At 41.2% G+C, this 27,922-nt stretch overlaps 1 protein-coding gene across 8 annotated transcripts in view; it reads right to left on the bottom strand.

Annotated features, from left to right (window-relative positions):
* Positions 1 to 27,922, bottom strand: part of TULP4 (TUB like protein 4) — a 224,290-nt gene that overhangs the window by 158,922 nt on the left and 37,446 nt on the right. For all 8 annotated transcript variants that reach the window (XM_027082407.1, XM_027082412.1, XM_027082358.1 and 5 more), the window contains one exon: positions 6,012 to 8,240. In XM_027082407.1, the coding sequence (XP_026938208.1) occupies positions 6,012 to 6,263 (252 nt within the window). In that variant the 5' untranslated portion in view covers positions 6,264 to 8,240. The remainder of the gene's footprint in view (positions 1 to 6,011; positions 8,241 to 27,922) is intronic.

Below are 27,922 nucleotides of genomic sequence, written 5' to 3' on the forward strand. Positions count from 1 at the left end.
CAAGCAGGTAACTGTTATAAGGCATTACCAGGGCAAGCACAGAAGTCTGTTCGGTGTACAGTGTACAGCCTGGGATGGGGAGTGGGGGTGGGCAGAGGGTCAGAAAAAGCTTCTCAGAGAAGAAGTAACCAGATCCAGGAACCCAGGAGACACCGTTCCTACAGTGGATGTGTCCCTGTAATGAAACAAATCCCACCAAACACGCATGGATGCCTGTCCGCACTTAAGTGAAGAAAATCTCTTTAAATGAAGAATCAGTGACTAACTTGCATGTCATCAATAATAACCGTAATGAATTGTTTTCTAAAAGAAAAACATTCCCAAGTTTTTCAGCTGTGAAACAGCAGATCACGAGACCTGACGTGCGCAGTTTGGTCATCCCATGGCCAGAAGACAGTAAAATCCTGCGACAGTTCTTGACTAGAGTTTTTAGGGTATGTCAGGGTGGGGGCAGGGGGACTTGGCTCCTCGAGTGGAAGGCCAGTGAAGATAAGGTAACTAAGCAATGGACAGAGATGACTTAAACGTCAGCCTTCCTGAAAATGAAAAAACATAAAACTCTTCAGAGGTTGCTTTTCATGATTCCCTTAAAGGAAGATACAGACTCATAATCATGTACTCAAAATCCCTGCAGCCAGGTAAGTTTTGAAATTCAGAGTTTTTGAAATTTTAGGCCTGAAAACAGGAGATACCAGCAATACACAACACCCCCAGCAGGGTCTGGGCAGCACGCATAATAAAAACATAAACATTTCTGCAGCCGACATGACAGGATGAGGACAAAAAATAGCCTCACATCAGTTCATGTCTTGCCATTAAATGAGTCATGCAAAAACTTTCCATTTTCAGAGTCCTTAGATTTCACAACTGTGGTTAAGGGACTGAGAACTTACACCTAACACAAGTTTTAAGAAAATAAAGGTACACTGAAGGAGAATGGCGGAGCTCTGGGATCCAATTCCAGCTCTCCTCCATACGAGCTGTATGAACTTAGGCAAACCAGTTAGCATCCATAAACCTTAGCTTTCTGACCTGTAAAATAGGAAAGTGATATCTATCCCTAAGTCTACTGTGAAAACCACATGAAGTAATTTGGTTGCAAGGCACCTGGTACTATGTCTGGCCCTTGGCAGTAGGATGAATAAACATCCCAGTTTGCCTGTGATTTTCCAGTTTTAGCACTGACAGTCACACATGCTGGGAAACCAGGATGGCTGGTCACCCTACTTGGCAGGCACTCAATAAATAGGAACTATTCTAATGTTAAGAATAGAAATTAGCACAGGAAACGATTACAGTATCGTGTAATAAACCATAATGGAAAAAAATATGAAAAAGTATGTATGTATATATAACTGAATCACTTTGCTGTACATCAGGAACTAACACAATATTGTAAATCAACTATACTTCAATTAAAAGAAAAATTAAAAGTAAAAATACGAAATGGAAAAATCACATGAAATAGCTTCAGTAGTGAAATATCCATGTCACTAGGAATTATAATCACCTCTTTTGTGGTAGGCACAATTCTAAAACAGCAGCCCCTGGTGTGCACACCCTATATGATTCCCTCACCTGGAGTGTGGGTGGGTCTGACCTAATCAGATGTACCCTTTTTCAGAGATGGAAAGTCAGACTCCAAGCTACAGCAGATGCTCTCCTGCTGGCCTTCAAGATGCAAACAGCCACGTTATGGAAAGGGCCATGTGGCAGGAGTGGTGGGCGGCCTCTAGGAGCTGAGGGCCTCAGTCCTACAGCCGCAAGGAACTGATTTCTGCCAAAAACCTGAATGCGTCTGAGGGGTACCCCAGCTTCAGAGGAGCTCACAGTCCCTGATGCCACCATGAGACCCCAGGCAGAGGACCCAGCCCAGACTTCAGACCTACACAACTGTGAGATAAGAAGTGGGTGTTGTGAGCCACTAAGTCCATGGTGATTTGTTGCACAGCATTAGAAAAATCTCTCTTATCCCAGGGATGCAAGGATTCTTCAATATTCGCAAATCAATCAATGTGATACACCACACTAACAAATTGAGGAATAAAAACCATATGATCATCTCAATAGAGGCAGAAAAAGCTTCTGACAAAATTCAACACCCATTTATGGTAAAAAACTCTCCAGAAAATGGGCACAGAGGGAACCTACCTCAACATAATAAAGGCCATGTATGACAAACCCACAACAAGCATCATACTCAACGGTGAAAAACTAAAAGCTTTTCCACTAAGATCAGGAACAAGACAAGGATGTCCACTCTCGTCACTATTATTCAACATAGTTTAGCAAGTCCTAGCCATGGCAATCAGAGAAGAAAAAGAAATAAAAGGAATACAAACTGGAAAAGAAGAAGGAAAACTTTCACTATTTGCCGATGACATGATATTATATACATAGAAAATCCTAAAGATGCCACCAGAAAACTACTAGAATTAATCAGTGAATTTGGTAAGGTTGCAGAATACAAAATTAATGCACAGAAATCTCTGGCATTCCTATACACCAACAACTAAAAATCAGAAAGACAAATTAAGGAAACACTCCCATTTACCATTGCAACAAAAAGAATAAAATACCTAGGAATGAACCTGCCTAAGGGGGTGAAAGACTTGTACTCAGAAAACTATAAAACACTGATGAAACAAATCAAAGATGACATAAACAGATGGAGAAATGTACCATGTTCTTGGATTGGAAGAATCAATATTGTGAAAATGACTATACTACCCAAAGCAATCTACAGATTGAATGCAATCCCTATTAAACTACCAATGGCATTCTTCACAGAATTAGAACAAAAAATTTTACAATTCGGATGGAAACACAAAAGACCCCGAACAGCCAAAGCAATCTTGAGAAAGAAAAACGGAGTTGGAGGAATCAGCCTCCCCAACTTCAAACTGTACCACAAAGCTACAGTAATCAAGACAGTATGGTACTGGCACAAAAAGAGAAATATAGGATAGAATGCCCAGAGATAAACCCATGCACATATGGGCACCTAATTTACGACAAGGGACAATGCAGAAAGGACAGCCTCTTCAATAAGTGGTGCTGGGAAAACTGGACAGCTACATGTAAAAGAATGAAATTAGAACACTCCCTAACACCATACACAAAAATAAACTCCAAATGGATTAAAGACTTAAATGTAAGGCCAGACACTATAAAATTCTTAGAGGAAAACATAGGAAAAACACTCTTTGATGTAAACCACAGCAAGATCTTTTTTGGCCCATCTCCTACAGTAATGGAAATAAAAACAAAAATAAACAAATGGGACTTAATTAAACTCAAAACCTTTTGCACAGCAAAGGAAACCATAAACAAGACAAAAAGACAACCCTCAGAATGGGAGAAAAGATTTGCAAATGAAACAACAGACAAAGGATTAATCTCCAAAATATACAAATGGCTCATGCAGCTCAATACGAAAAAAACAAACAATCCAGTTAAAAAATGGGCAGAAGACCTAAACAGACATTTCACCACGGAAGACATACCGATGGCCAAGAGGCACATGAAAAGATGCTCAACATCACTAGTCATTAGAGAAATGCAAATCAAAACTACAATGAGGTATTTATCACCTCACACCGGTCAGAATGGCCACTATCAAAAAAGCTAGAAACAATAAATGCTGGAGAGGGTGTGGAGAAAAGGGAACCCTCTTGCACTGTTGGTGGGAATGTAAATTGATACAGCCACTATGGAGAACAGTATGGAGGTTCCTTAAAAAACTAAAAACAGAACTACCATATGACCCAGCAATCCCATTAGTGGGCATATACCCTGAGAAGACCATAATTCAAAAAGAGTCATGTACCACAATGTTCACTGCAGCAGTATTTCCAATAGTCAGGACATGGAAGCAACCTAAGTGTCTATCGACAGATGAATGGATAAAGAAGATGTGGCACATACATAAAATGGAATATTACTCAGCCATAAAAAGAAATGAAATTGAGTTATTTGTAGTGAGGTGGATGGACCTAGAGTCTGCCATACAGAGTGAAGTAAGTCAGAAAGAGAAAAACAAATACCGTATTCTAACGTATATATATGGAATCTAAAAAAAAAATGGTACTGATGAACCCTAGTTGCAGGGCAGGAATAAAGAGGCAGACATAGAAAATGGACTTGGGGACATGGGGTGCGGGGGTGGGGGAAGCTGGGGTGAAGTGAGAGTAGCATCGACATATATATGCTACCGAATGTAAAATAGTTGGCTGGTGGGAAACAGCAGCATAGCACAGGGAGATCAGCTCGGTGCTTTGCGATGACCTAGAGGGGTGGGATAGGGAGGGTGGGAGGGAAGCTCAAGAGGGAGGGGATATGGGGACATGTGTATGCCTATGGCTGATTTGCTTTGTTGTGCAACAGAAACTAACACAGTATCGTGAAGCAATTATACTCCAATAAAGATCTATTAAAAAGAAAAAGAAAAATATGTCTTTTAAGAGAGCATCCAGTTCAAAATTACAGGGGTGTGTGTGTGTGTGTGTGTAGTAAGGACAGAAGAATCTGTAAACCAAAATTCCTTGCATGAAACTACCTTTTTTTAATATGAAAAGTTCAAATCCAAAAGAAGTTTCTTACACAACTGAAACTTTTCATACATCCATGGTAGGGGTATCAAACGGCACAATCACTTTGGAAAACTGTTCCTGGCAATTCCTGTTACACCTAAATGCATGCCCACTGTGCAACCTGGAAACCTGTCATGAGTGCACAGGTCCACAAGAAGGCACGCACACGAATGTTCCGAGCAGGTTTCACCAAGACAGCAAGAAACTGGAAGCATTCCAAATGCCCACCATTTGAAGAATGGAGGAATGGAAAAACTGTGGTGTCCTCCTTCAGTGGAAAACTAACATCAGTTAAAAGGAACAAACTAACAGCACACACGACAAGGATGAATCTCACAGACACAATGTTGAGTGAAAGAAGCCAGACACAAAGAGAATAAAATGAATGATTCCACTTACATGAAGTTCAAGCACAGGCACAACTGATCTGTGATGACACAGCCAGAGTCTGGGTCACCTCTCAGTGGGCTGTAGGGCCTGGGAAGGGGCAGCAGGTACCTGTGAGAGGTCCTGGAAATGTTCTACACCCTGATCTGGGGGAAGGTTACATGGGTGACTGCGTATGTAAATAATCACTGAGACGTACGTATGCGTACGGTTAATGCACTTTACTGTATGCTACCCTTCAAAAATACTCTTCCCCTTTATAACGACTAACCAAAAACCATCTAGTGACAATTTAAGGTGGATTCCTCATAAGAAACTAGTGAACAGTGAAGCATGAATATGGTTAACACGCTATGCAAGTACAACTCTTCTTGTAAACACACTGCTCACTAAATGCTGGTTGAAGGAATTTCAAAGATAATGACCATGGTTATGTTTCAGAAGCCCAGAGGAATCTATACGCATGTATACATATATATATATAATGTCCTCAACAGAATATACCCCATAGATGTGAAAAACCATGACTCTTGTCCAATTACTCCTTTCACCTCTGTCCAATTAATTCATTTGTTTACCTCCCACTACAAGAATACAAGCTAGGTGTTACACCATCACAAAGCATGCAGATGTGAACTGTGCACGGCCAAGCCAGCACCACTTCCATGGCCTGCACTCCCCATCTGACACTGGGGCAGTGACTCTTTGCCATGGATACAGGCGACCATAAAGGCTCAGAGCATGACAGGCAGGTTAGGATCGTCTCATCCAACCTCACACCTGGTCAGAAAGCCGCCCTGGTGTCCCTGCCAGGGGGCAGCCCACCCACCGCAGGGAGAGGAGGACCAGGGACGCTGGAGAGGTGACACAGCCCGCCGGGAACTGTGTCTCCGACTGGGACACACACACAAGACAGGGTTCACGTTTGAAAAGTCTCCCTCAGCAGCAAGTCTGAGAAACTGGAATCCATGCAGGATGGGCTCAAATCCACTGCTAGTGACCAGACCAAAAGGGAAACAGAAGCCCGCTCACCTCGCTGTTGTGGCCCCGAAGGTTGAAGTTGATTCTCTGCGGAGTGTTCCTGTCCCGGCGGCAGTGGCTGGAGGTGAAGGTCACGCCAACAACGCCGCGCCCGTTACCCGTGGCCAGCCAGCCCTCCTCGTAGTAGCGCCTTCTGCACACGGGCTTCTCCTTCTCACTCTTGGGGACGCGGCCCTTCCAGGACAGGCAGAGGATGTTGGAGTCACTGCACAGGACAGGCCCATGCTCCACCGCTGCATACATACTTTTTTTTGAAGAACCGTTTTACTTAAAAAGTAATGCTGAATGCTGAAAAATTGCTTCCACTGACAGATCGATGTTATTTTTGTGGTTGGCTTGCGCTGTTTTCCCTGACCCCCTTTTAAGACTGACCCGGTTCTAATTAGAAGGTCAGTATTTTATAAAGATCCACCAAATGCATAGTGAAAAAATTCCTCTAGAAAAGATGACGGCAGTCCGCTAAGAAAAGGTAATGCTTAAAAACAACGTGGGGTCCATTTTTATGTTCAAGTCCTCAGAGGAAGAGGGGGCTGACCCTTTGGAGAAAGAGCATTGTTAACAAGTGGTGATAAAGAAACTGAGTGTTCTTCTTTTCACTCAACTTGGTTCTTCTTATTCAGCCTGAGATTCCAGTTTAGTGTAATGTGATTCCAGAGACAAAGGGCTGCAAATACATAGATTTCAAGTAACTTAAGGCTTTGAGAATCCCTCGAGCTGGAATCTTCTCTTCAAAAGCTCAGATGCAGAGACAGAATACATGGGGATCATCTTCCTTCTGAAGCCACCCTCTGGCTTGTTTTCGCAACTAGACAAATCTCTGCTGCTAAAGCTGAAAAAGATTGCATAAAGGGAAAAAAAGGCACACAAACCGTGCAAAACAGACCAGAGTTTGTGCAGACAGCAGTCCAAATTTTAGGAGAAAAAAGGACTCTTTCCCCACTGTTCAGAACCAGAAACCTCCAACTTTGAAGGCCAACCTGGCTTCCCAGCAGGTGGCTGCGTCCCCGGGGAGGGCCCCTCTGCAGGCCGACGCACCCCTCGGTGCCATAGAGGCGGGTGAGAAAGCCCCTTCCCTCAGCAGAGCCAGAAGGCTCTAAAGCTCTCACGGGAGGGAGTCTGAGTGTGGGCCCCCCGCGAATCCTAAATACTCCTGCTGGCAAATGGGAGCCAAGCTGGGCTGCAGGCTGTGTCTCCTCCCTTCCTACCCTAGTCACTTCTCCCCTTTCCACTCGTAAAGATTACATACTTTTCCATCTTGAAGGAAAAAAACTAATCTCAGAATTAAGTCCATCAAGTAGCCTTCCTCTTATATACAAAGATTCCTAGCCTCAACACGGAAGAGAATCCCTTAAAACGGAAAACACAGGTGAGAGTCAGCTTCCTCCCCACTGTCTCCCTACAAAGCGACCATGTTCGGCTGACGGGCACCTTCCTGATCACCTCCAGAGACCGTCTCCAAATGCCACGTGCACAGTCCAGGGAAAGAAGCTTTACTCGGATGCTCCTTGATAATTAGTTTGTAATTATCAGTTTCAACTGCTACCTTAAGGTATTATCCTATAGGTATAGGAAAGGAAAAGGGAAGTAATAAATTAAAATTTCTGGAATACAGTTAACTGAAAAAAGGCAAAGGAATCAGTTCACTGTTCAAACTTGTCCCATCATACCCTAACTGGCTTCCCTCCAGTCATAACCACACAGTAAGAGCCACTCTTCGGTCCAGAATTTTCACCTCTGTCCAAATCACCAGACCCACTGAAAAATAAAGTGCAAAAAGCACTGCATGCTCCCCTCTGCGATGCTTGAAATCACACTTCTCCCTCAGTCACCTTCTCACTTAGTTCCTTCTTTAAACTGGAGAGGTATTTTTGAGGCCTAATCTGTGCAAGTTTTTTTTTCTTCTTTTTGCAAACCTTCTTCACCCGTGAAGACCATATGGAAAACTGGCCATTACTGATGTATTTTTCTCCCCGGGCTCCCAAGCCCAGTGGTGTCAAGTTGCTCCATCTGATTCTTAAATTAATTTTCATCAGTTGTAAAACTCTTCAAGTGCACACAAGAATGAGCCTGCCTTCTCGTGTAAAGGTGTGTGCACAGAAAGAAGGTTTTAAATATACATGGACATACACTCTTCAACTGGCACACAAAACGTCTGCTTTCCCAGTCATTTCAGGAACCATGGGATTAATCACAGCTTGAAGGCCCTGGAGTCTTACAAATCTGTAAAACAAAATAGGACATAAAAAAAAAGAACTTTAAAATATTGAAGAATAACGGTTCTAATACACCTTTTTGCATGAACATATGAATATCATATAATAACATCATAATCACTGTAACTGAAATCAGAGACCCGTCTGGACACTTACATATATCAAATGGAGCAACTGACTGGTAAAATTCGAATAGTAAAAGGGTGCTCCTCGCCAACTTACAGACAACAGGCAACATGAGGCGTCTGAGCGCCAGGTACCATTTACTAAATTTGCCCGCAGCTGTGCATAGTGCATGAAATAACACCTAAGACTGTCCTTCCTAGGACCGTGAGCCCTGAAGGTGCACCTTTACCACCCAGAGGTCATCAGCCTGAGTTCGGCAGGCATCTTCAAAGAGGAGGCAGGAGAGCCTCAGGCAAGTTCTCTGAATTGATGTTTTCACTTTCAGTAAAAAATAATCCCTGAAGACACAAGGCAGCAAAGGCCTTTAACTGCCGGCAGGTCACAGCAAGGCACAGCTGTCTTCTCGGCTTTTACATCGTCTACCAGAATACAGTCCTAGAGAATCTACCTCCAGCAAACCCACCCCCTCTTCCTTCCTGCTGCCTTCAGTCCAGGCCCACATCACATCCGCAAAGACACTGGACAACTTGATCCCTAACTTCCCCACACCACCCCACCTTCCAGAGGACCCTCAGAGCGATCTTTCTAAAATTCAAGGCTGCCCCGAGAGCCTGGACTGTTCTCGCCCCGCCCAGGCAGTCTCCCACCCCCACCCCACCCCCACCCCAGAGAGCTAGCTGAAACGGACAGCCCACCCCCACCCCCAAATACCTGACACGGAAGGTCAAGGGCTGGGCCTCGGTATTTGCATTTCTAACAAGCTCCTGAGAGACGCTAACACTGCTGGTCTGGGACCAGCTTTGAGAACCACTGGCCTATGAGATCAAGTCCCAGCAAGACCCCTTAGGATGTGATTTCAACCTGTCCTCTTCTGCCACAGCCTCCACGTCCAGCCTGTGCTGCAGCCGTCGCCCTCTGGCCACTCCCTGAACCATGTCCCCAAGTACTGAGCGCCCCCTCTCCTTCATGTCTCCACACCTGCTGCTCCTTTGCCCAGCCAGCCCACACCCCCTCTAACACCCACCGAACACCCCCTCTCCCATGAAGCTTCCCAGAGACTCCGTACTAACCCGTGCAACAGTCTTCCTCTCGCTGCGTCTAGAGGCTGGGAGCCTACCCTTCTCGTCCCTGGCAAGGAGCTTAGCACAAACAAGTTACTCAGTAAAAGTCTGTAAGAGGATGCAGGCGGGGGCAAGGCAGCAGCTACAGATAATTTCCTGGAGATACCCTAATTCAGATGAGTCACAGGACATATACTTCCTATGGGTCTAAAATCAAAACAGATTCTCTCAGGAAGCACTTGTACCCGAGTGGAAAAAGTGAAAACAAATGCTATAAAATTCAAATTGTGCCATGTCCTTCCTCCTGAAATTCTAATGTCACTGTATAATACTCCCTTAGTCTCTACCCTGGCCTGGGGACAGCACCACAGAGGGGAAAAGCAAAAGCGACTTCTCAAGACCCAGCAATATATACACAGGGTTTAAACTATTTAAGAGCATAAGCCACGCTTACTAAAGCACCCACATTACACACGACAATGTGAACCATCAGTTCCCTCACGCTGTCCTGGAGGGAGAGGGGTCTATAACGTCAAAATTATTTTCAAAATAAAACTAAGACATTATTTGTCTTCTTCACTGCATTGACAATTTCTATCAACGGTGCGACAGCAACAGTGGGTCAAACTATCAGCCAGCTCTGTGACACAAATAAAGGCCCAGCACCAGCCAGCACCAGTGCTCATCAGAGTTTTTTAAATGCCAGCTTCACTTAAGAATGTTCTTGGGACTTCTCTGGTGATCCAGCAGTTAAGACTCTGCGCTCCCAGAGTCTTAACAGGGGGGCCCAGGTTCGATCCCTGGTCAGGGAACTAGATCCTACATGCCGCAACTGAAGATCCCGCACGCCGCAACTAAGACCCGGCACAGCCAAGTAAATAAATAAATATTAAAAATAAAAAAAGTTCTTAGTGCAGCAGTAAAAATTATTAATTTATTAAATCTCACCCCTTGAGGACATGGTTGTTTAATATTCTGTGTTTCAAACAGTAAATACACACATAGCACTTCTGCTGACTATAGCACCACAGTGGTAATCCTAAGAAAAAGCACTTGTGCTATAGTTTAAGTTATGGGCTGAGCAAACTGCTTTTTCATGAAATGCCATGTTTACTGGAAAGAATGAATGACAAATTATGGTCATTTAGGCTTGGGTCTTTGGCAGACATTTCTCTCTAATGTGAACAAAGTGAGCTGTCACTTTAAAGAAAACAGCTGATGGTATTTGTTGCTGATAATAAAAGTAGAGCTTTCAAGTTAAAATTAGAATTGTGGGAAAACCAGCATCTATCACTATGAGCTTGATAGCTCCCCAAGATTTAAAGACACTCTGCAAGCAACAGAAGCTGATATTAATAAATGTGAATTTCTGACAGTATATTTCATAGTGTGTCAATAGTCGGAAGATTCGCATAATTTGCTGAAGCAATACTCTTCAAATGACCAGTGAATGATGATACCAATTATGCTTGACAGAGCCATTCAAGGTGCAAGAAAGACAAATGGATTTTAATATAACGAAGTACAAAAAAGTCACTGATATATTTAAAATTCTACATTGCTACTAACCTTTAAGAAACTACCATTTGTTGAGTTTAGTACAGTATCAAAGAAAAATATTCATGATTAGCTGAAAAGACTATTAAAATACTCTTCCCTTTTCCAGCTACGTATCTGTGTGAGGTCAGATTTTCTTCAGACATTTCAACAAAAACAGCATATTGTAACACTGAATGCAGAAGCATAATGGGAATTCAACTATCGTTTCAATAAGTCAGACATTAAAGATATTTTACCAAAATGTAAAATAATGCTACTCTTCTCAGTAACTTTTTTAGTCAGAAAATAGTCATTTTTCATAAAAAATATATTATTTATAATATTTATAGGTTTATTGTTTTTAAATGAATTAGTAATTTTTTTTTAATTTCTCAGTTTTAATTTCTAATATGGTAAATATCAAGAGCTAACACCCACATAATCAAAAGCTCTTTTCGGACTTCAATAATTTTTGAGACTACAAAGGGGCCCTAAAACCAGAAAGGTTACAAAACACTGACATATGCTAACTCTCCAGAATATAAGCCTTAAATAACTGTTGAAATAAAGTATGTAGGATAAATTTCCATAGTAAAAGCATAGACAAAAGTATTTCATTTTATATACGCTGCTAATGGTTTTTAATCAAACTTTTAAAATTACAGAGTGCCATATACGCTAGACAAAATAAGGCAGATCATTTAAGGAAAAATGACATGCTCCTTTATTATTTCTCAAATGGATAACAGACACAAAAATCTAACAACAAAAAAACTACCATCATAGTCTCCTAATTACTGAAAGGCTGGTGCCTATCTTAGTGCTACCGTTAATAGAAATAGGTGATGTTGGATACTTCCCTTCTGTCTTATTTTCTCATGAGGATGAGAAAATAAGGCTCTAACTGATTAACTAGTTTCTGAGGGAAGCTGACTGTCAAATCAACACTAGTAAAGGTGTTTGGTATAAAAAGATTAAAAAGCAACTATTCAACTGAAAGCAGGGCTCGGAACAGATATTTGCACATCCATGTTCAAAGCAGCACTATTCACAATAGCCAAAAGGTGTAAGGAACCCAAGTGTCCTCAGACAGATGAATGAGTAAACAAAATGTGGAAAAACATACAATATTATTCAGCCTTAAAAAAACTGAAATTCTGTCTGACACATGCTGCAACATGGATGAAGCTTGAAGACATTGTGCTGAGTGGAATAAGCCAGACACAGAAGGACAAATACATGTAAGTATGATTCCACTTATATGAAGTATTTAGAGTAGCCAACTTCATAGAGACAGCAGAAATGGTGGCTGTGAGGGGCTGGGGGCGGGGAGACAGGAGAGTCATTATTGAATGGGTACAGAGTTGCAGTTTGGGATGATGAAAAAATTTTGGAGATGGACAGTGGTGAGGGCTGCATAATAACGTGAATGTACTTCTATTAAGGCCATTGAATTGTACACTTAAAAATGATAAAAATGGTAAATTTTGTTACGTATATCTCACCTCAATTTTTAAAATCAGGTGAGAAAAGCAACTATTCATACAAAGTTTTTTGATAACAGACTGAAAGTAAATACTCAGTTTGGCATTATGATGTTTTTTACCCTAAAACTGTAATACAGGCCCATGAGCCATCCTTGGAGGCTTTCATTAGGAAGAAACAATGCTAACCTCTGAATTCTGGCCCAAACCTGCTTCTGTTAATTACAGCTTATTTTCAGACTATTCCTATAGTAAATCACTGAAAAATCTATTCTATTCTATCAATTCTACTATAATCTGCTTTTAGAAGATTACAATCTTAAAGCAAATAATACATGTGCCTGATTGAATTAATAACCTGACAGCGATCTAGGAGACAGTAAACATGTAAGATGCCTCACACTCTAACTTCCCATACTATCCAGTCCTAATGGCAAATTAGGAGCCCGAGAATTTGGGAAAGTACAACTTAGGGACAGAATTGTACATCATCAAGAAAATTCTGTACTAATTACAGGCACTCCTGGATTAATCGACCAACAAATGTTAACTGAACATCTATTATGCAGGAGGCCCCTGTGCTGCACTTGCTGCCCCTCTTGCCCCCGGTTAGATATTCTGTTTTCTAACTAAAGTTATTTCACTACAGGTTATTCTGTTTTACCTGATTCCTACTTTCCACCAACATGGATAAAATTTACTATTGGGGGGAATAAAAATGCATTTGTCACTTGTTTTAGTAGTCACCTGAAAGGGGAGAGGGGGCTGGAAACTGTGCCTGGGGAGGGCGCACACAGTGGTACTGCTGGGACGCTAGCAATATTCCATATATTCCATGTCTTGATCTGGGTGGTAGTTATGGGGTGTTCACTCCATAATTATTCTTTACTACACCTCTATGTCTGACATATTCTTCTACATGGATGGTACATCTCACAATAAGCAGGTTTAACGCACTGTGAACTATATTAGGCATCAGTTCTCTGGGGTTTTTTGATAATTTAAATCAATTATTAAGAGAGTTTTTGTAGTTATTATATACAACCTTAATGAGTACTCTCTGAATCTAGAAAATCCCAAAAAAGTATCAAAAATGCTATTTTAATTCTCAAGCTAAGAAAGTATCCACAAGGAAAAAACATATTAGGAGTAACAAATGGATATAAGAAAATTTCAGAATAAAGCTCTATTTCTTTCTAAAGGATAAAAATTTATACAGTAGTTAGGCAGAAGACTGAGATGAGAAGCGGAGAGTAGATTTTAGGAAAAAATACATAGATGTTGTTAGATAAATGCAAAACAGGAAAAAAAACAAAGTAGAAACTTTTGAATAAAATATTCCCAACAATCTAAGCTTTTGACTACAGAGTTGTTTGCAGGTTTGAGCAAAGAAAAGGATATAAACATGAGTTTTGCTGATTGGTAATGTAAATTAAGCACACCTGCTGTCCTGGGCTGGGCTCCACGTGAGGGTGGAGGGAGGGTGGCTGCTGCCGCACCGGGGCTCCCCTGATGCCTCCTTTCCACAGACAACAACAGGTCCTGAACTCCACATTTCTTTTCTTTTTTTTTTTTTTTCTTTTGCGGTACGCGGGCCTCTCACTGTTGTGGCCTCTCCCGTTGCGGAGCACAGGGCTCCAGATGCGCAGGCTCAGTGGCCATGGCTCACGGGCCCAGCCGCTCCGCGGCATGTGGGATCTTCCCGGATTGGGGCACGAACCCGCGTCCCCCGCATCGGCAGGTGGACTCTCAACCACTGCGCCACCAGGGAAGACCTCCACATTTGAAAGTAACTACACTGACCTGCCTCTAATTACAGTCACTCCTTTCCCTGGGGAATTTTCCACAACCCACAAACATCAAGGGAGTTTTAACTGGCTCCTAATTAGTTTCGATAGCTGCCTGGAGGCTAGTTCAAATCTGCCTTCCAAGACTGCCTTTAAAGGTAGGGATATTCTCAGATGGACCTAGAGAGTATTACGCTTAGTGAAATAAGTCAGAGAAAGACAAATACGGTGTATGTTATCACTTATAAGCAGAATCTAAAAAATAAAACAATTGAATGTGTACAACAAAACAGAAACAGACTCACAGATATAGAAAACTATTTACCAGTGGGGAGAGGTAAGGGGGAGGGGCAAAAGAAGGGTAGGGGACTGTGAGGTACAAACCACTATGTATAAAATAGATAAGTAATAAGGATATATTGTACAGCTCAGGGAAATACAGCCATTATTTTATAACTTTATATGGAATATAGTCTATAAAAACACTGAATCACTATGCTGTACACCTGAAACTAATATAATATTATAAAACAACCACACTTATTTTTTAAAAAAATCAATGTCAAACAGCCTAGGGGGCAGGAAGAGAGGGCGAGAAGGTCCGGACACTGCCAGCAATCAACTGTCACTTGGCTACTACCTACATATGCAGGGAAACAGCTACACACATGAAACATCTACAACACCACTGCAAAGATAATGGAGTTTAATAATGATTTAACATATTTTATCGTGGTATTCTCTAGATCTTAATTCTCAAAACATGCTAGTGAGATAATAACTAAAGACACATATGCATGGTGATACCCAGGCTTATTCAAAAGATGCAATCTTACTACAATTGTGTGAGTGTCACATCACTTTCCTGTTGACTGTAAATCTTAGAGACGCTTCCCACAGAAAAGCTGTCCTATTCCGAACAGCACTAGCTCCTTTAGATGCTCGTAGTACACAGAAGCACTGCCCAGACTCACATGGCAAGGGTCTTCTCTGCTCATAGTACAGCTATTTTTCAGTATAACCCACCATACCTACTAAACCACAAACACCCGAACTCCAGTTTTTATCTCACCTGCAGTACCCACCAGTAATGCATTTAATGAAGTGTTCAACACTGTATTAAGTATGGTTCAGAGTCCCAAACAGGCGCCTACGAAAAAGGGAAACTGAATGCTGACTGAATGAGGTTCTCTTCACAAACCACCAAGTGGTCACCAACACCAACCATTCAGATCTGGGCCTTCTGAAAGCCTGAGGCCCCCAGGCACTGCAGCCCATGCAACTGCAAGAATTCAGGGAGAGGACTGCGGTCCACTGCTGTGTTCAGAGAACAGCAAAGAGATACATTCTCAGGGAAGGTTACTCCTATTTACTCTCTGTGCCTGATTTCTACAGCCATTTCTAAGAACATGAACATCTAATTATCTGTACAGAGACAGGAGAGCATGGAGGCTGCAAGACAAACAGACTGATTACAAGTTTAAAAGAGTGGGAACTAGATACTTCTGAGAATGAATCCACACTGGAAACTTAGACGTTAAAATACTGTGGTGAGCTTCCAGGTGTCCGCTCCTCTGGTGAGACGGGGCCGGGAGACGCTCTCCTCAGCTCCTTGCCTGGGTGGGCGAGTCAGGCTCTAAGGCCAGCAGAAATCCTCGTTTGAGGGTCCCACCGAGTCCCCTGGTCAGAGTGCTGCACCTGAGCGGAGTGGCTGCTTGGGACCACTGCTCGGGAGCTGCAAAAAGCCTTCTTGGATTCTGACATGTTATCCCTTTGGGACCACTGGCCAGGTGCTCCTGACTTGGCCACATGAAGGCTCAGACTGTCCCAGTCTCTGAAGTGAAGATAACCAACACTACTAGCATATCTCTCACCACCATGAATGCAGCATATTTCAGTGAAGAGTATCAGGAGATCCCAGACTGGCAGGTGCAAGTTCTGAGGAATGGTGGAATAGCCCAATGTATCTGGCTGACCTTTGGAGACAGCTGAGACAGAGCTACAACAGGGCAGTGGCTGACACCCAACTCATAGCCCATCTTCCCCAGCCATGTGGCTGACAGGGTCTTGGTGCTCGGGCCGGCTGTCAGGCCTGAGCCTGAGGTGGGAGAGCCGAGTTCAGGACTTTGGTCCACCAGAGACCTCCCGGCCCCATATAGTATCAATAGGCGAGAGCTCTCCCAGAGATCTCCATCTCAATGCTAAAACCCAGCTCTACCCAACGGCCAGCAAGCTCCAGTGCTGGACGCCCCATGCCAAACAACTAGCAAGACAGGAACACAACACCACCCATTAGCAGAGAGGCTGCCTAACATCATAATAAGTTCACAGACACCCCGAAACACATCACCAGACACGGTCCTGCCAGGAAGCCTAAACCACCCACTGAACCAACCTTATCCACTGGAGGCAGACACCAAAAACAATGGGAACTATGAACCTGCAGACTGTGAAAAGGAGACCCCCAACACAGTAAGTTAAGCAAAATGAGAAGACAGACAAACACACAGCAGATGAAGGAGCAAGGTAAAAACCCACCAGACCTAACAAATGAAGAGGAAATAGGCAGTCTACATGAAAAACAATTCAGAGTAATGACAGTAAACGTGATCCAAAATCTTGGAAATACAATGGAGAAAATACAAGAAATACTTAACAAACACCTAGAAGAACTTCAGAGCAAACAAACAATGGTGAACAACACAATAAATGAAATTAAAAATTCTCTACAAGGAATCAATAGCAGAATAACTGAGGCAGAAGAACAGATACGTGACCTGGAAGATAAAATAGTGGAAATAACTACTGCAGAGCAGAATAAAGAAAAAAGAATGAAAAGAACTGAGGACAGTCTCAGAGACCTCTGGGACAACATTAAACACACCAACATTCGAATTATAGGGGATCCAGAAGAAAAAGAGAAAGAGAAAGGGACTGAGAAAATATTTGAAGAGATTAGAGTTGAAAACTTCCCTAATATGGGAAAGGAAATAGTTAATCAAGTCCAGCAAGCACAGAGAGTCCCAAACAGGATAAACCCAAGGAGAAACACGCCAAGACACACATTAAACAAACTATCAAAAATTAAATACAAAAAAGTACATTAAAAGCAGCAAGGGAAAAGCAACAAATAACATACAAGGGAATCCCCATAAGGTTAACAGCTGATCTTTCAGCAGAAACTCTGCAAGCCAGAAGCAAGTGGCAGGACATATTTAAAGTGATGAAAGGGGAACACCTACAACCAAGATTACTCTACCCAGCAAGGATCTCATTCAGATTTGACAGAGAAATTAAAACCTTTACAGACAAGCAAAAGCTAAGAGAGTTCAGCACTACCAAACCAGCTTTACAACAAATGCTAAAGGAACTTCTCTAGGCAAGAAGCACCAGAAAAGGAAAAGACCTACAATAACAAACCCAAAACAATTTAGAAAATGGGAATAGGAACATTCATATCAATAATTACACTCTAAATGTAAATGGATTAAATGCTCCAACCAAAAGACACAGACTGGCTGAATGGATACAAAACCAAGACCCATATATATGCTGTCTACAACAGACCAACTTGACCTAAGGACACATACAGACTGAAAGTGAGAGGATGGAAAAAGATATTCCATGCACAGGGAAATCAAAAGAAAGCTGGAGTAGCAATTCTCATATCAGACAAAATAGACTTTAAAATAAACACTATTACAAGAGACAAAGAAGGACACTACATAATGATCAACGGATCAATCCAAGAAGAAGATATAACAACTGTAAATATTTACGCACCCAACATAGGAGCACCTCAATACATAAGGCAAATGTTAACAGACATAAAAAGGGAAATTGACAGTAACACAATCATAGTAGGGGACTTTAACACCCCACTTTCACCAATGGACAGAATATCCAAAATGAAAATAAATAAGGAAACAAAAGCTTTAAATGACACATCAGGCTTCCCTGGTGGTGCAGTGGTTGAGAGTCCGCCTGCCGATGCAGGGGATGCGGGTTCGTGCCCCGGTCCAGGAGGATCCCACATGCCACGGTGCGGCTAGGCCTGTGAGCCATGGCCACTGAGCCTGCGCGTCCGGAGCCTGTGCTCCGCAACAGGAAAGACCACAACAGTGAGAGGCCCGCATACCGCAAAAAAAAAAAAAAGACACATTAAACAAGATGGACTTAACTGATATTTATAGGACATTCCATTCAAAAACAACAGAATACACATTTTTCTCAAGTGCTCATGGAACATTCTCCAGGATAGATCATACCTTGGGTCACAAATCAAGCCTTGGTAAATTTAAGAAAACTGAAATCCTATCAAGTATCTTTTCTGACCACAATGCTATGAGACTAGATATCAATTAAAGGAAAAGATCTGTAAAAAATACAAACACATGGAGGCTAAACAATACACTACTTAATAACGAAATGATCACTGAAGAAATAAAAGAGGAAATAAAAAAATACCTAGAAACAAATGACAATGGAGACACGATGACCCAAAAGCTATGGAATGCATCAAAAGCAGTTCTAAGAGGGAAGCTTATAGCTATACAATCCTACCTTAAGAAACAGGAAACATCTCAAATAAACAACCTAACCTTGCATCTAAAGCAATTAGAGAAAGAAGAACAAAAACCCCCCAAAGTTAGCAGAAGGAGAGAAATCATAAAGATCAGATCAGAAATAAATGAAAAAGAAATGAAGGAAACGATAGCAAAGATCAATAAAACTAAAAGCTGGTTCTTTGAGAAGATAAACAAAATTGATAAACCATTAGCCAAACTCATCAAGAAAAAAAGGGAGAAGACTCAAATCAATAGAATTAGAAATGAAAAAGGAGAAGTAACAACTGACACTGCAGAAATACAAAGGATCATGAGAGATTACTACAAGCACCTCTATGCCAATAAAATGGACAACCTGGAAGAAATGGACAAATTCTTAGAAATGCACAACCTGCCGAGACTGAATCAGGAAGAAATAGAAAATATGAACAGACCAACCACAAGCACTGATATTGAAACAGTGATTTAAAAACTTCCAACAAACAAAAGCCCAGGACCAGATGGCTTCACAGGCGAATTCTATCAAACATTTAGAGAAGAGCTAACACCTATCCTTCTCAAACTCTTCCAAAATATAGCACAGGGAGGAACACTCCCAAACTCATTCTACCATACCACCATCACCCTGATACCAAAACCAGACAAAGATGTCACAAAGAAAGAAAACTACAGGCCAATATCACTGATGAACATAGATGCAAAAATCCTCAACAAAATACTAGCAAACAGAATCCAACAGCACATTAAAAGGATCATACACCATGATCAAGTGGGGTTTATTCCAGGAATGCAAGGATTCTTCAATATACACAAATCAATCAACATGATACACCATTTTAACAAATTGAAAGAGAAAAACCATATGATCATCTCAATAGATGCAGAGAAAGCTTTCAACAAAATTCAACATCCATTTATGATAAAAACCCTGCAGAAAGTAGGCAGAGAGGGAACTTTCCTCAACATAATAAAGGCCATGTATGACAAACCCATAGCCAACATCGTCCTCAATGGTGAAAAACTGAAACCATTTCCACTAAGATCAGGAACAGGACAAGGTTGCCCACTCTCACCACTATTATTCAACATAGTTTTGGAAGTTTTAGCCACAGCAATCAGAGAAGAAAAAGAAATAAAAGGAATCCAAATCGGAAAGGAAAAAGTAAAGCTGTCACTGTTTGCAGATGACATGATACTCTACATAGAGAATCCTAAAGATGCTACCAGAAAACTACTAGAGCTAATCAATGAATTTGGTAAAGTGTCAGGATACAAAATTAATGCACAGAAATCTCTGGCATTCCTATACACTAATGATGAAATATCTGAACGTGAAATTAAGAAAACACTCCCATTTACCACTGCAACAAAAAGAATAAAATATCTAGGAATAAACCTACCTAAGGAGACAAAAGACCTGTATGCAGAAAATTATAAGACACTGATGAAAGAAATTAAAGATGATACAAATAGATGGAGAGATATACCATGTTCTTGGATTGGAAGAATCAACATTGTGAAAATGACTCTACTACCCAAAGTAATCTACAGATTCAATGAAATCCTTATCAAACTACCACTGGCATTTTTCACAGAACTAGAACAAAAAATTTCACAATTTGTATGGAAACACAAAAGACCCCGAATAGCCAAAGCAATCTTGAGAACAAAAAATGGAGCTGGAGGAATCAGGCTCCCTGACTTCAGACTATACTACAAAGCTACAGTAATCAAGACAGTATGGTACCGGCACAAAAACAGAAATATAGATCAATGGAACAGGACAGAAAGCCCAGAGATAAACCCATGCACATATGGTCAACTTATCTTTGCTAAAAGAGGCAAGAATATACAGTGGAGAAAAGACAGCCTCTTCAATAAGTGGTGCTGGGAAAACTGGACAGCTACATGTAAAAGTATGAGATTAGAACACTTCCTAACACCATACACAAAAATAAACTCAAAATGGATTAAAGACCTAAATGTAAAGCCAGACACTATAAAACTCTTAGAGGAAAACACAGGCAGAACACTCTATGACATAAATCACAGCAAGATCCTTTTTGACCCACCTCCTAGAGAAATGGAAATAAAAACAAAAATAAACAAATGGGACCTAATGAAACTTCAAAGCTTTTGCACAGCAAAGGAAACCATAAACAAGACCAAAAGACAACCCTCAGAATGGGAGAAAAGATTTGCAAATGAAGCAACTGACAAAGGATTAATCTCCAAAATTTACAAGCAGCTCATGCAGCTCAGTAACAAAAAAACAAACAACCCAATCCAAAAATGGGCAGAAGACCTAAGTAGACACTTCTCCAAAGAAGATATACAGATTGCCAACAAACACATGAAAGAATGCTCAACATCACTAATCATTAGAGAAATGCAAATCAAAACTACAATGAGATATCATCTCACACCAGTCAGAATGGCCATCATCAAAAAATCTAGAAACAATAAATGCTGGAGAGGGTGTGGAGAAAAGGGAACCCTCCTGCACTGTTGGTGGGAATGTAAATTGATGCAGCCACTATGGAGAACAATATGGAGGTTCCTTAAAAAACTAAAAACAGAACTACCATATGACCCAGCAATCCCACTACCGGGTATATACCCTGAGCTAACCATAATTCAAAAGGAGTCATGTACCAATATGTTCATTGAAGCTCTATTTACAATAGCCAGGACATGGAAGCAACCTAAATGACCATCAACAGATGAATGGATAAAGAAGATGTGGCACTATATACAATGGAATATTACTCAGCCATAAAAAGAAATGAAATTGAGTTATTTGTAGTGAGGTGGGTGGACCTAGAGTCTGTCATACAGAGTGAAGTAAGTCAGAAAGAGAAAACAAATACCGTATGCTAACACATATATATGGAATCTAACAACAACAACAAAAAAAGGTCATGAAGAACCTAGGGGTAAGACGGGAATAAAGACACAGACCTACTAGAGAATGGAGTTGAGGATATGGAGAGGGGGAAGGGTAAGCTGTGACAAAGTGCGAGAGTGGCATGGACATATATACACTACCAAAAGTAAAACAGATAGCTAGTGGGAAGCAGCTGCACAGCACAGGGAGATCAGCTCGGTGGTTTGTGACCACCTAGAGGGGTGGGATAGGGAGGGTGGGAGGGATGGAGACGCAAGAGGGAAGAGATATGGGGACATATGTATATGTATAACTGATTCACTCTGTTATAAAGCAGAAACTAACACACCATTGTAAAGCAATTACACTCCAATAAAGATGTTAAAAAAAGACAAGTAAATTAAAAAAAAAATATATATATATATATATATATATAAAGACACATATAGATTAAAAGCTACATCTACTGAGAAAGATATACCAGGCTAACACAAATTTAAAAAGTGGGAGAACCAATATTAATTTCAGACACAGCGGACTTCAGAATAAGGAAAATTATCAGGGATAAATAATGGCTTTACATAATGATAAAGGAGTCAATTCCCCAAGAAGACGTAATACTCCTTAATGTGTATGTACCTAACAAGAAAGCATCAAATTACGTCAGGCAAAAAGTGACAGCACTGCAAGGAAAAAGAGATGAGTCCACTATCATAGTTGGAGTCTTCAACACCCCTCTATCAGAAATGGACAGATCCAACAGGCAGAAAATCCATAACAATATAGTTGAACTCACCAGATTAGGAAGGGAGAAATAAAATAGTTAAATGTTTAAAGGAATAAAAAAGCAAGCAATAAGACACTATCTAAATTGACCAGAGAGAGACAAAAGGAAAGCCTAATCACTAAAACAGAATGCAATATATGAGACATCAGCCAAAAAAGGAATTAATGAACTGTATCTAACAGCTCCAAGAAATCTCCCATGAAAGCTTCTGTAGTACAGAGGCACAAGGAGATATAAATATAAAGGAAAGATAAAGAGAAAAGGAGGACAGATCTAAGTGGAATTCCAAAAGGATAGTACAAAGAATATGGAAAAGAAATATCTGAAGACATAATGACAGAATTTGCCAGAACTGATGAAAGATCCACAGATACAAGAAGCACTACACACACACACACACACACACACACACACATATACACACACACACCAAGGCAGATAAATAAAAAACAAATCCACACCTGAGTACATTTTAGCAAAACACAGAGCCAAAGAGACAGGGACTTACAGAGCAATGACAGACTGAGAACAGACATCTCAACAGCAACAATGGCAGAGATCAATGAACTAAGATCTTCAAAGCACTGACAGAAAATATAGAATTCTACTCTGGATATGTAACACAGAATTATATACCCAGAAAAACTGTCTTTTAAGAATTAAAAGTTAAATAACAAAGATGATTAAAAAGGGGAAAAGCTAAATTTTAAAACCAGCTGAACTCACAAAATAAATTCTAAAGAATATTTTTCAGGTAGGAGAGTGACTCAGAAGGAAAGTCTAAGATAGAAGAAGAAATGATGAAAAAGAAATTGTTAAACACGTAGGTAAAATTAAACACTGTCTTTTCAAAAAAGAACAATAATAGCAGACACTTACACAGCACCTGCTAACCACCAGATACAATTCTAAACGCTCTATAGGTACTGCATTTCTCATTCAAAACCCCTGGCCTCAGGAAAAAAGTCCTTTTACTGTCCATACTTTACAGATGAGGAAACTGAGGCACAGGGAAGTTAAGCACTTTGCCCAACTTCACTCATCTGGTAGGTGGCAGAACTGGGGTTCAAACAGGCTGTAGGTTTCTAGCCCCTGTGATTAACCACTGACCTGTGTCTATTTGAAGGGGGAAATAGAAAACTAAAAAAAGAAAAAAAAGACAATTGGGTGAAAAGAAGAATGATCAGAGCTATACCCTAAGGCCCTTATAATGTTCAGAAAGTTAAAACACTAGTTAACTTTACACTTGATTAGCTTAGGTAAGCATGGTGAATTGTAAAGGGCAATCTCTGAAAGACCAGAAACAAAGTATGCAACATCCCGGGTCACAAGACAGAAAAAATGGAGGAGGTGGGAGTGGATTCAAATCAGTCCTCTGAAAAGAGGAAAACCAAACAAAAGGCAGAATAAATGAAAACAAGAGACAGAAGTTAAATGCAAATATATTAGTCATCACAGCACATCAATGATTAAAAGACCTAGTCTTGCCAGTTCAAAGAGTATCAGATTACACCAAAGGGAAAAAAACCCAGAAAAACAGTTAAATGCTTTCACAAGAGACATACCCAAAACCTAAGATCAAGTTAAGAATGAAAATAAAAGGATTTTAAAGTGAGAGAGTGGCATGGACATACACACACTACCAAATGTAAAATAGATAGCTAGTGAGAAGCAGCCACATAGCACAGGGAGATCAACTCAGTGTTTTGTGACCACCTAGAGGGGTGGGATTGGGAGGGTGGGAGGGAGGGAGATGCAAGAGGGCAGAGATATGGGGACATATGTATATGTATAACTGATTCAGTTTGTTATAAAGCAGAAACTAACACACCATTGTAAAGCAATTATACTCCAATAAAGATGTTAAAAATAATAATAATAATTTAAAAAAGAAAAGGATTTTTTTTTTTTTTTTTCGGTATGTGGGCCTCTCACTGTTGTGGCCTCTCCCGTTGCGGAGCACAGGCTCCGGACGCACAGGCTCAGTGGCCATGGCTCACGGGCCCAGCCGCTCTGCAGCATGTGGGATCCTCCCAGACCGGGGCACAAACCCGTGTCCCCTGCATTGGCAGGCAGACTCTCAACCACTGTGCCACCAGGGAAGCCCAAAGAAAAGGATTTTTAAAAGAAGATATGTTATGTATACAGAAACGAAAAGAAAGCTAGGGTTACTCTATTAATATCAAACAAAATACATTTTAAGGCAAAAGTAGTTAACATGGAGCAAAGAAGAGACCTAGCCACAGAGTGATCAACAGTCCTATTCACCAGGTGCACATCACAACTCTAACCTGATAAAACTCAAAATGAAATAACGTTGAAATACACAAAGCAAAAAGTGATGGGGAGAAATTAGTTACCCACCATCAAAATACAAGAGTTCAATTAGCTCCCTCAATTACTTATAAATCAAGCTGGGGGGAAAAAAAAGTAAACATTTAGAAGATGTTAATGTCACAATTAACAAACTTTGTCTTAATGAACAAATAGAGAATCTTGTATCCTATTCAGAGAATGCATATTCTTCTCAAGCACAAAAGAACATTAAAAAAAATTACCATGTAAGGTTGAGTCTCAACATATTTTAAAGAATAAGTGTCAATGAAATATGACTACAAAGCTAATAAGTTAACAGCAATTACACAGGGCTTCCCTGGTGGCGCAGTGGTTAAAAATCCACCTGCCAATGCAGGGGACAGAGGTTCAAGCCCTGGTCTGGGAAGATCCCACATGCCACGGAGCAACTAAGCCCGTGTGCCACAACTAATGAGCCCACGGGCCACAACTACTGAAGCCCACGCACCTAGGGCCCGTGCTCCGCAACAAGAGAGGCCACCGCAATGAGAAGCCTGCGCACCGCAATGAGAAGCCCGCGCACTGCAACTAACAGTAACCCCCGCTCGCCATAACTAAGACCAACTAAGAGATAGCCCGCACGCAGCAACAAAGACCCAATGCGGCCACAAAAAAAAAAATACCCTAAAAGTAATTACACAAATATGATCATAAAACTATATACTGGAAAATTTTAAACAAACACATTTCTAAATAACTTATAAAACAAAGAAGAAATTATAATGGAAAATGTAAAATACTCAATGTGAATTAAAATACTACATGCCAAAACTTGTCATCTACAGAAAAAGCAGTGTTTTGTGGGAAATTTATTTCCTTAAATGCTTATAACAGAAAAGAAAAAGTGTTACAAATTAAGAAGATAAATGTTCATTTTAAAAGTACAGAATAAACCAAAGGACAGTAAAGGAAATAATAAAGATAAGAAGAGAAATTCATAAAAGAGAAAAAATAACATTAGAGAGGCTAAGCAAAGTCAAATGTTGACCCTTCAAAAAAGTAATGAAAGACACAAACCTCTGGCTAGACAGATGAAGAAAAGGGAAGCACAAATAAACAATACTGGGAATGAGAAGGGGGGTAGAACTATAGATACAGTGAAGATTAAAAAGATAAAAGAATACCATCAACAATTGAATGCTTAAATATTTGATAACATGAACAAATTCCTAGGAAACATAATTTAATCAAACTAATTCAAGAAGAAAGATAAAAGTCTAAGCTGTGCCATAAACATTAAAGAAAATGACTCAGTAGTTTAAAATCATCCCACAAAGAAAACATTAAGTCCAGATATTTTCCAGATAAGTTCCACCAACATTCAAGGAAAACACCACTGCAGTATTAGATAAACTCATCCAGAGAAGAGAAAAAGTGGTAACACCCACAACTAATTCTATGAGGCTATTATACTTTGATACCAAAACCAGATATGGAGAGTACAGGAGTAAAAATTAAAGGCAACCTGGTGGCACAGTGGTCAACAATCCACCTGCCAACGCAGGGGACACGGGTTCGACCCCTGGTCCGGGAAGATCCCACATGCCATGGAGCAACTAAGCCCATGCGCCACAACTACTGAGCCTGCACTCTAGAGCCCACAAGCCACAACTACTGAAGCCCACGCACCTAGAGCCCGTGCTCCGCAACAAGAGAAGCCACCGCAACGAGAAGCCCGCGCACCGCAACGAAGAGTAGACCCCGCTCGCCACAACTAGAAAAAGCCTGCGTGCAGCAACGAAGACCCAACACAGTCAAAAATAAATAAATAAATGAATTTTTTTTAAAAGGGGCTCAAATGTATTGCTGAAATGCAGCCAGCAACTGAACGAGAACAGAGTCCGGGCTATTGCCCAGCCTCAGTTGGGTTCTACGGGAGGGATAACTTCCAAGTGATTCCTTCTTGGTTCCAATGGTGAGCAGGAACGCCTGACCCGCAGCCAACAGATGGACAGGGCAGACACAGAGAGCACGCCCGACTGTCCATCGAGGCCATGTCCTGGGGCAGAGGGCAGGGCAGGAAGGCAGGGAACCAGAGCTGACTGATGGCCCAGTGCCCATACAAGTGGACACATTTCCAATCCTGAACATGTGCTTAGGACTACACAGAAATGGCTGTGGGGTGTTCAGTAATTTCCAACACACAGAGAGTCCAAGCTTGGTGAGCAGCACTTACACACGTGCCTGGCCCTGAATGAATGAGTAGTCTTGGACTCAAAAGGACACTGCAGCAGGAAGCCAGGTGGGAATCATCTTATCCGTCAGGGATAGAGTGCAGAATACAGATGTCTACGTCATAAAGGCCAGCGAAAGTATTTTCTTACTTTGCCAAAACTCTCACATTATGACCGTAATAACTTTTTTGGACAGAAATATTTTCATTTCCTCATAACAATGGCATTACATGCTTAATCAAGCAACAATAAACAAATATTATAAAACCTCTACCAAGTAACCAGCCTGAGACTAGATAATACAAAATTAATATAAAAATACAAGATCTGGGCTTCCCTGGTGGCGCAGTGGTTGAGAGTCCGCCTGCCGATGCCGGGGACACGGGTTTGTGACCCGGTGCGGGAAGATCCCACATGCCACGGAGCGGCTGGGCCCGTGAGCCATGGCCGCTGAGCCTGCGTGTCCGGAGCCTGTTGCTCTGCAACGGGAGAGGCCACAACAGTGAGAGGCCTGCGTACCGCAAAAAAAAAAAAAAAAAAAAAAAAAAAATACAAGATCTGGTCCCTGACCTTAAACAGTTCACAGTCTAACTAATGGAAACAAAACTCACAAACATGAAATAATCAGAGAACAATTAAGCGTGAAAGTGTGGGACTCTGTACGGGCTTCAACAGTCTAAGATCTCATGGAGTTGAACCAGTAGTAAAAAAGCATTTAGCCTGAAAGTCAGGAGAACCGAGTCCGTACCATGTGTGACTATCAGTGGCACAGAAAAGGAAGAACAGGCGTATTTGTGGCAGGTGACGTGTAGGTTAACCTTTCATCATGATAGCACCCAAGAGGTAGGTATTATCCCCATTCTACAGACAAGGAAACTGAGGTTCATACCTTGGGCAGGTTACTTAACCACAGTGGTCTCA

The sequence above is a fragment of the Aethalodelphis obliquidens genome, unplaced genomic scaffold (assembly GCF_003676395.1).
Source record: "Aethalodelphis obliquidens isolate GAN/ISIS:26980383/991018 unplaced genomic scaffold, ASM367639v1 scaffold3, whole genome shotgun sequence".
NCBI classification, from domain to species: domain Eukaryota; kingdom Metazoa; phylum Chordata; class Mammalia; order Artiodactyla; family Delphinidae; genus Aethalodelphis; species Aethalodelphis obliquidens.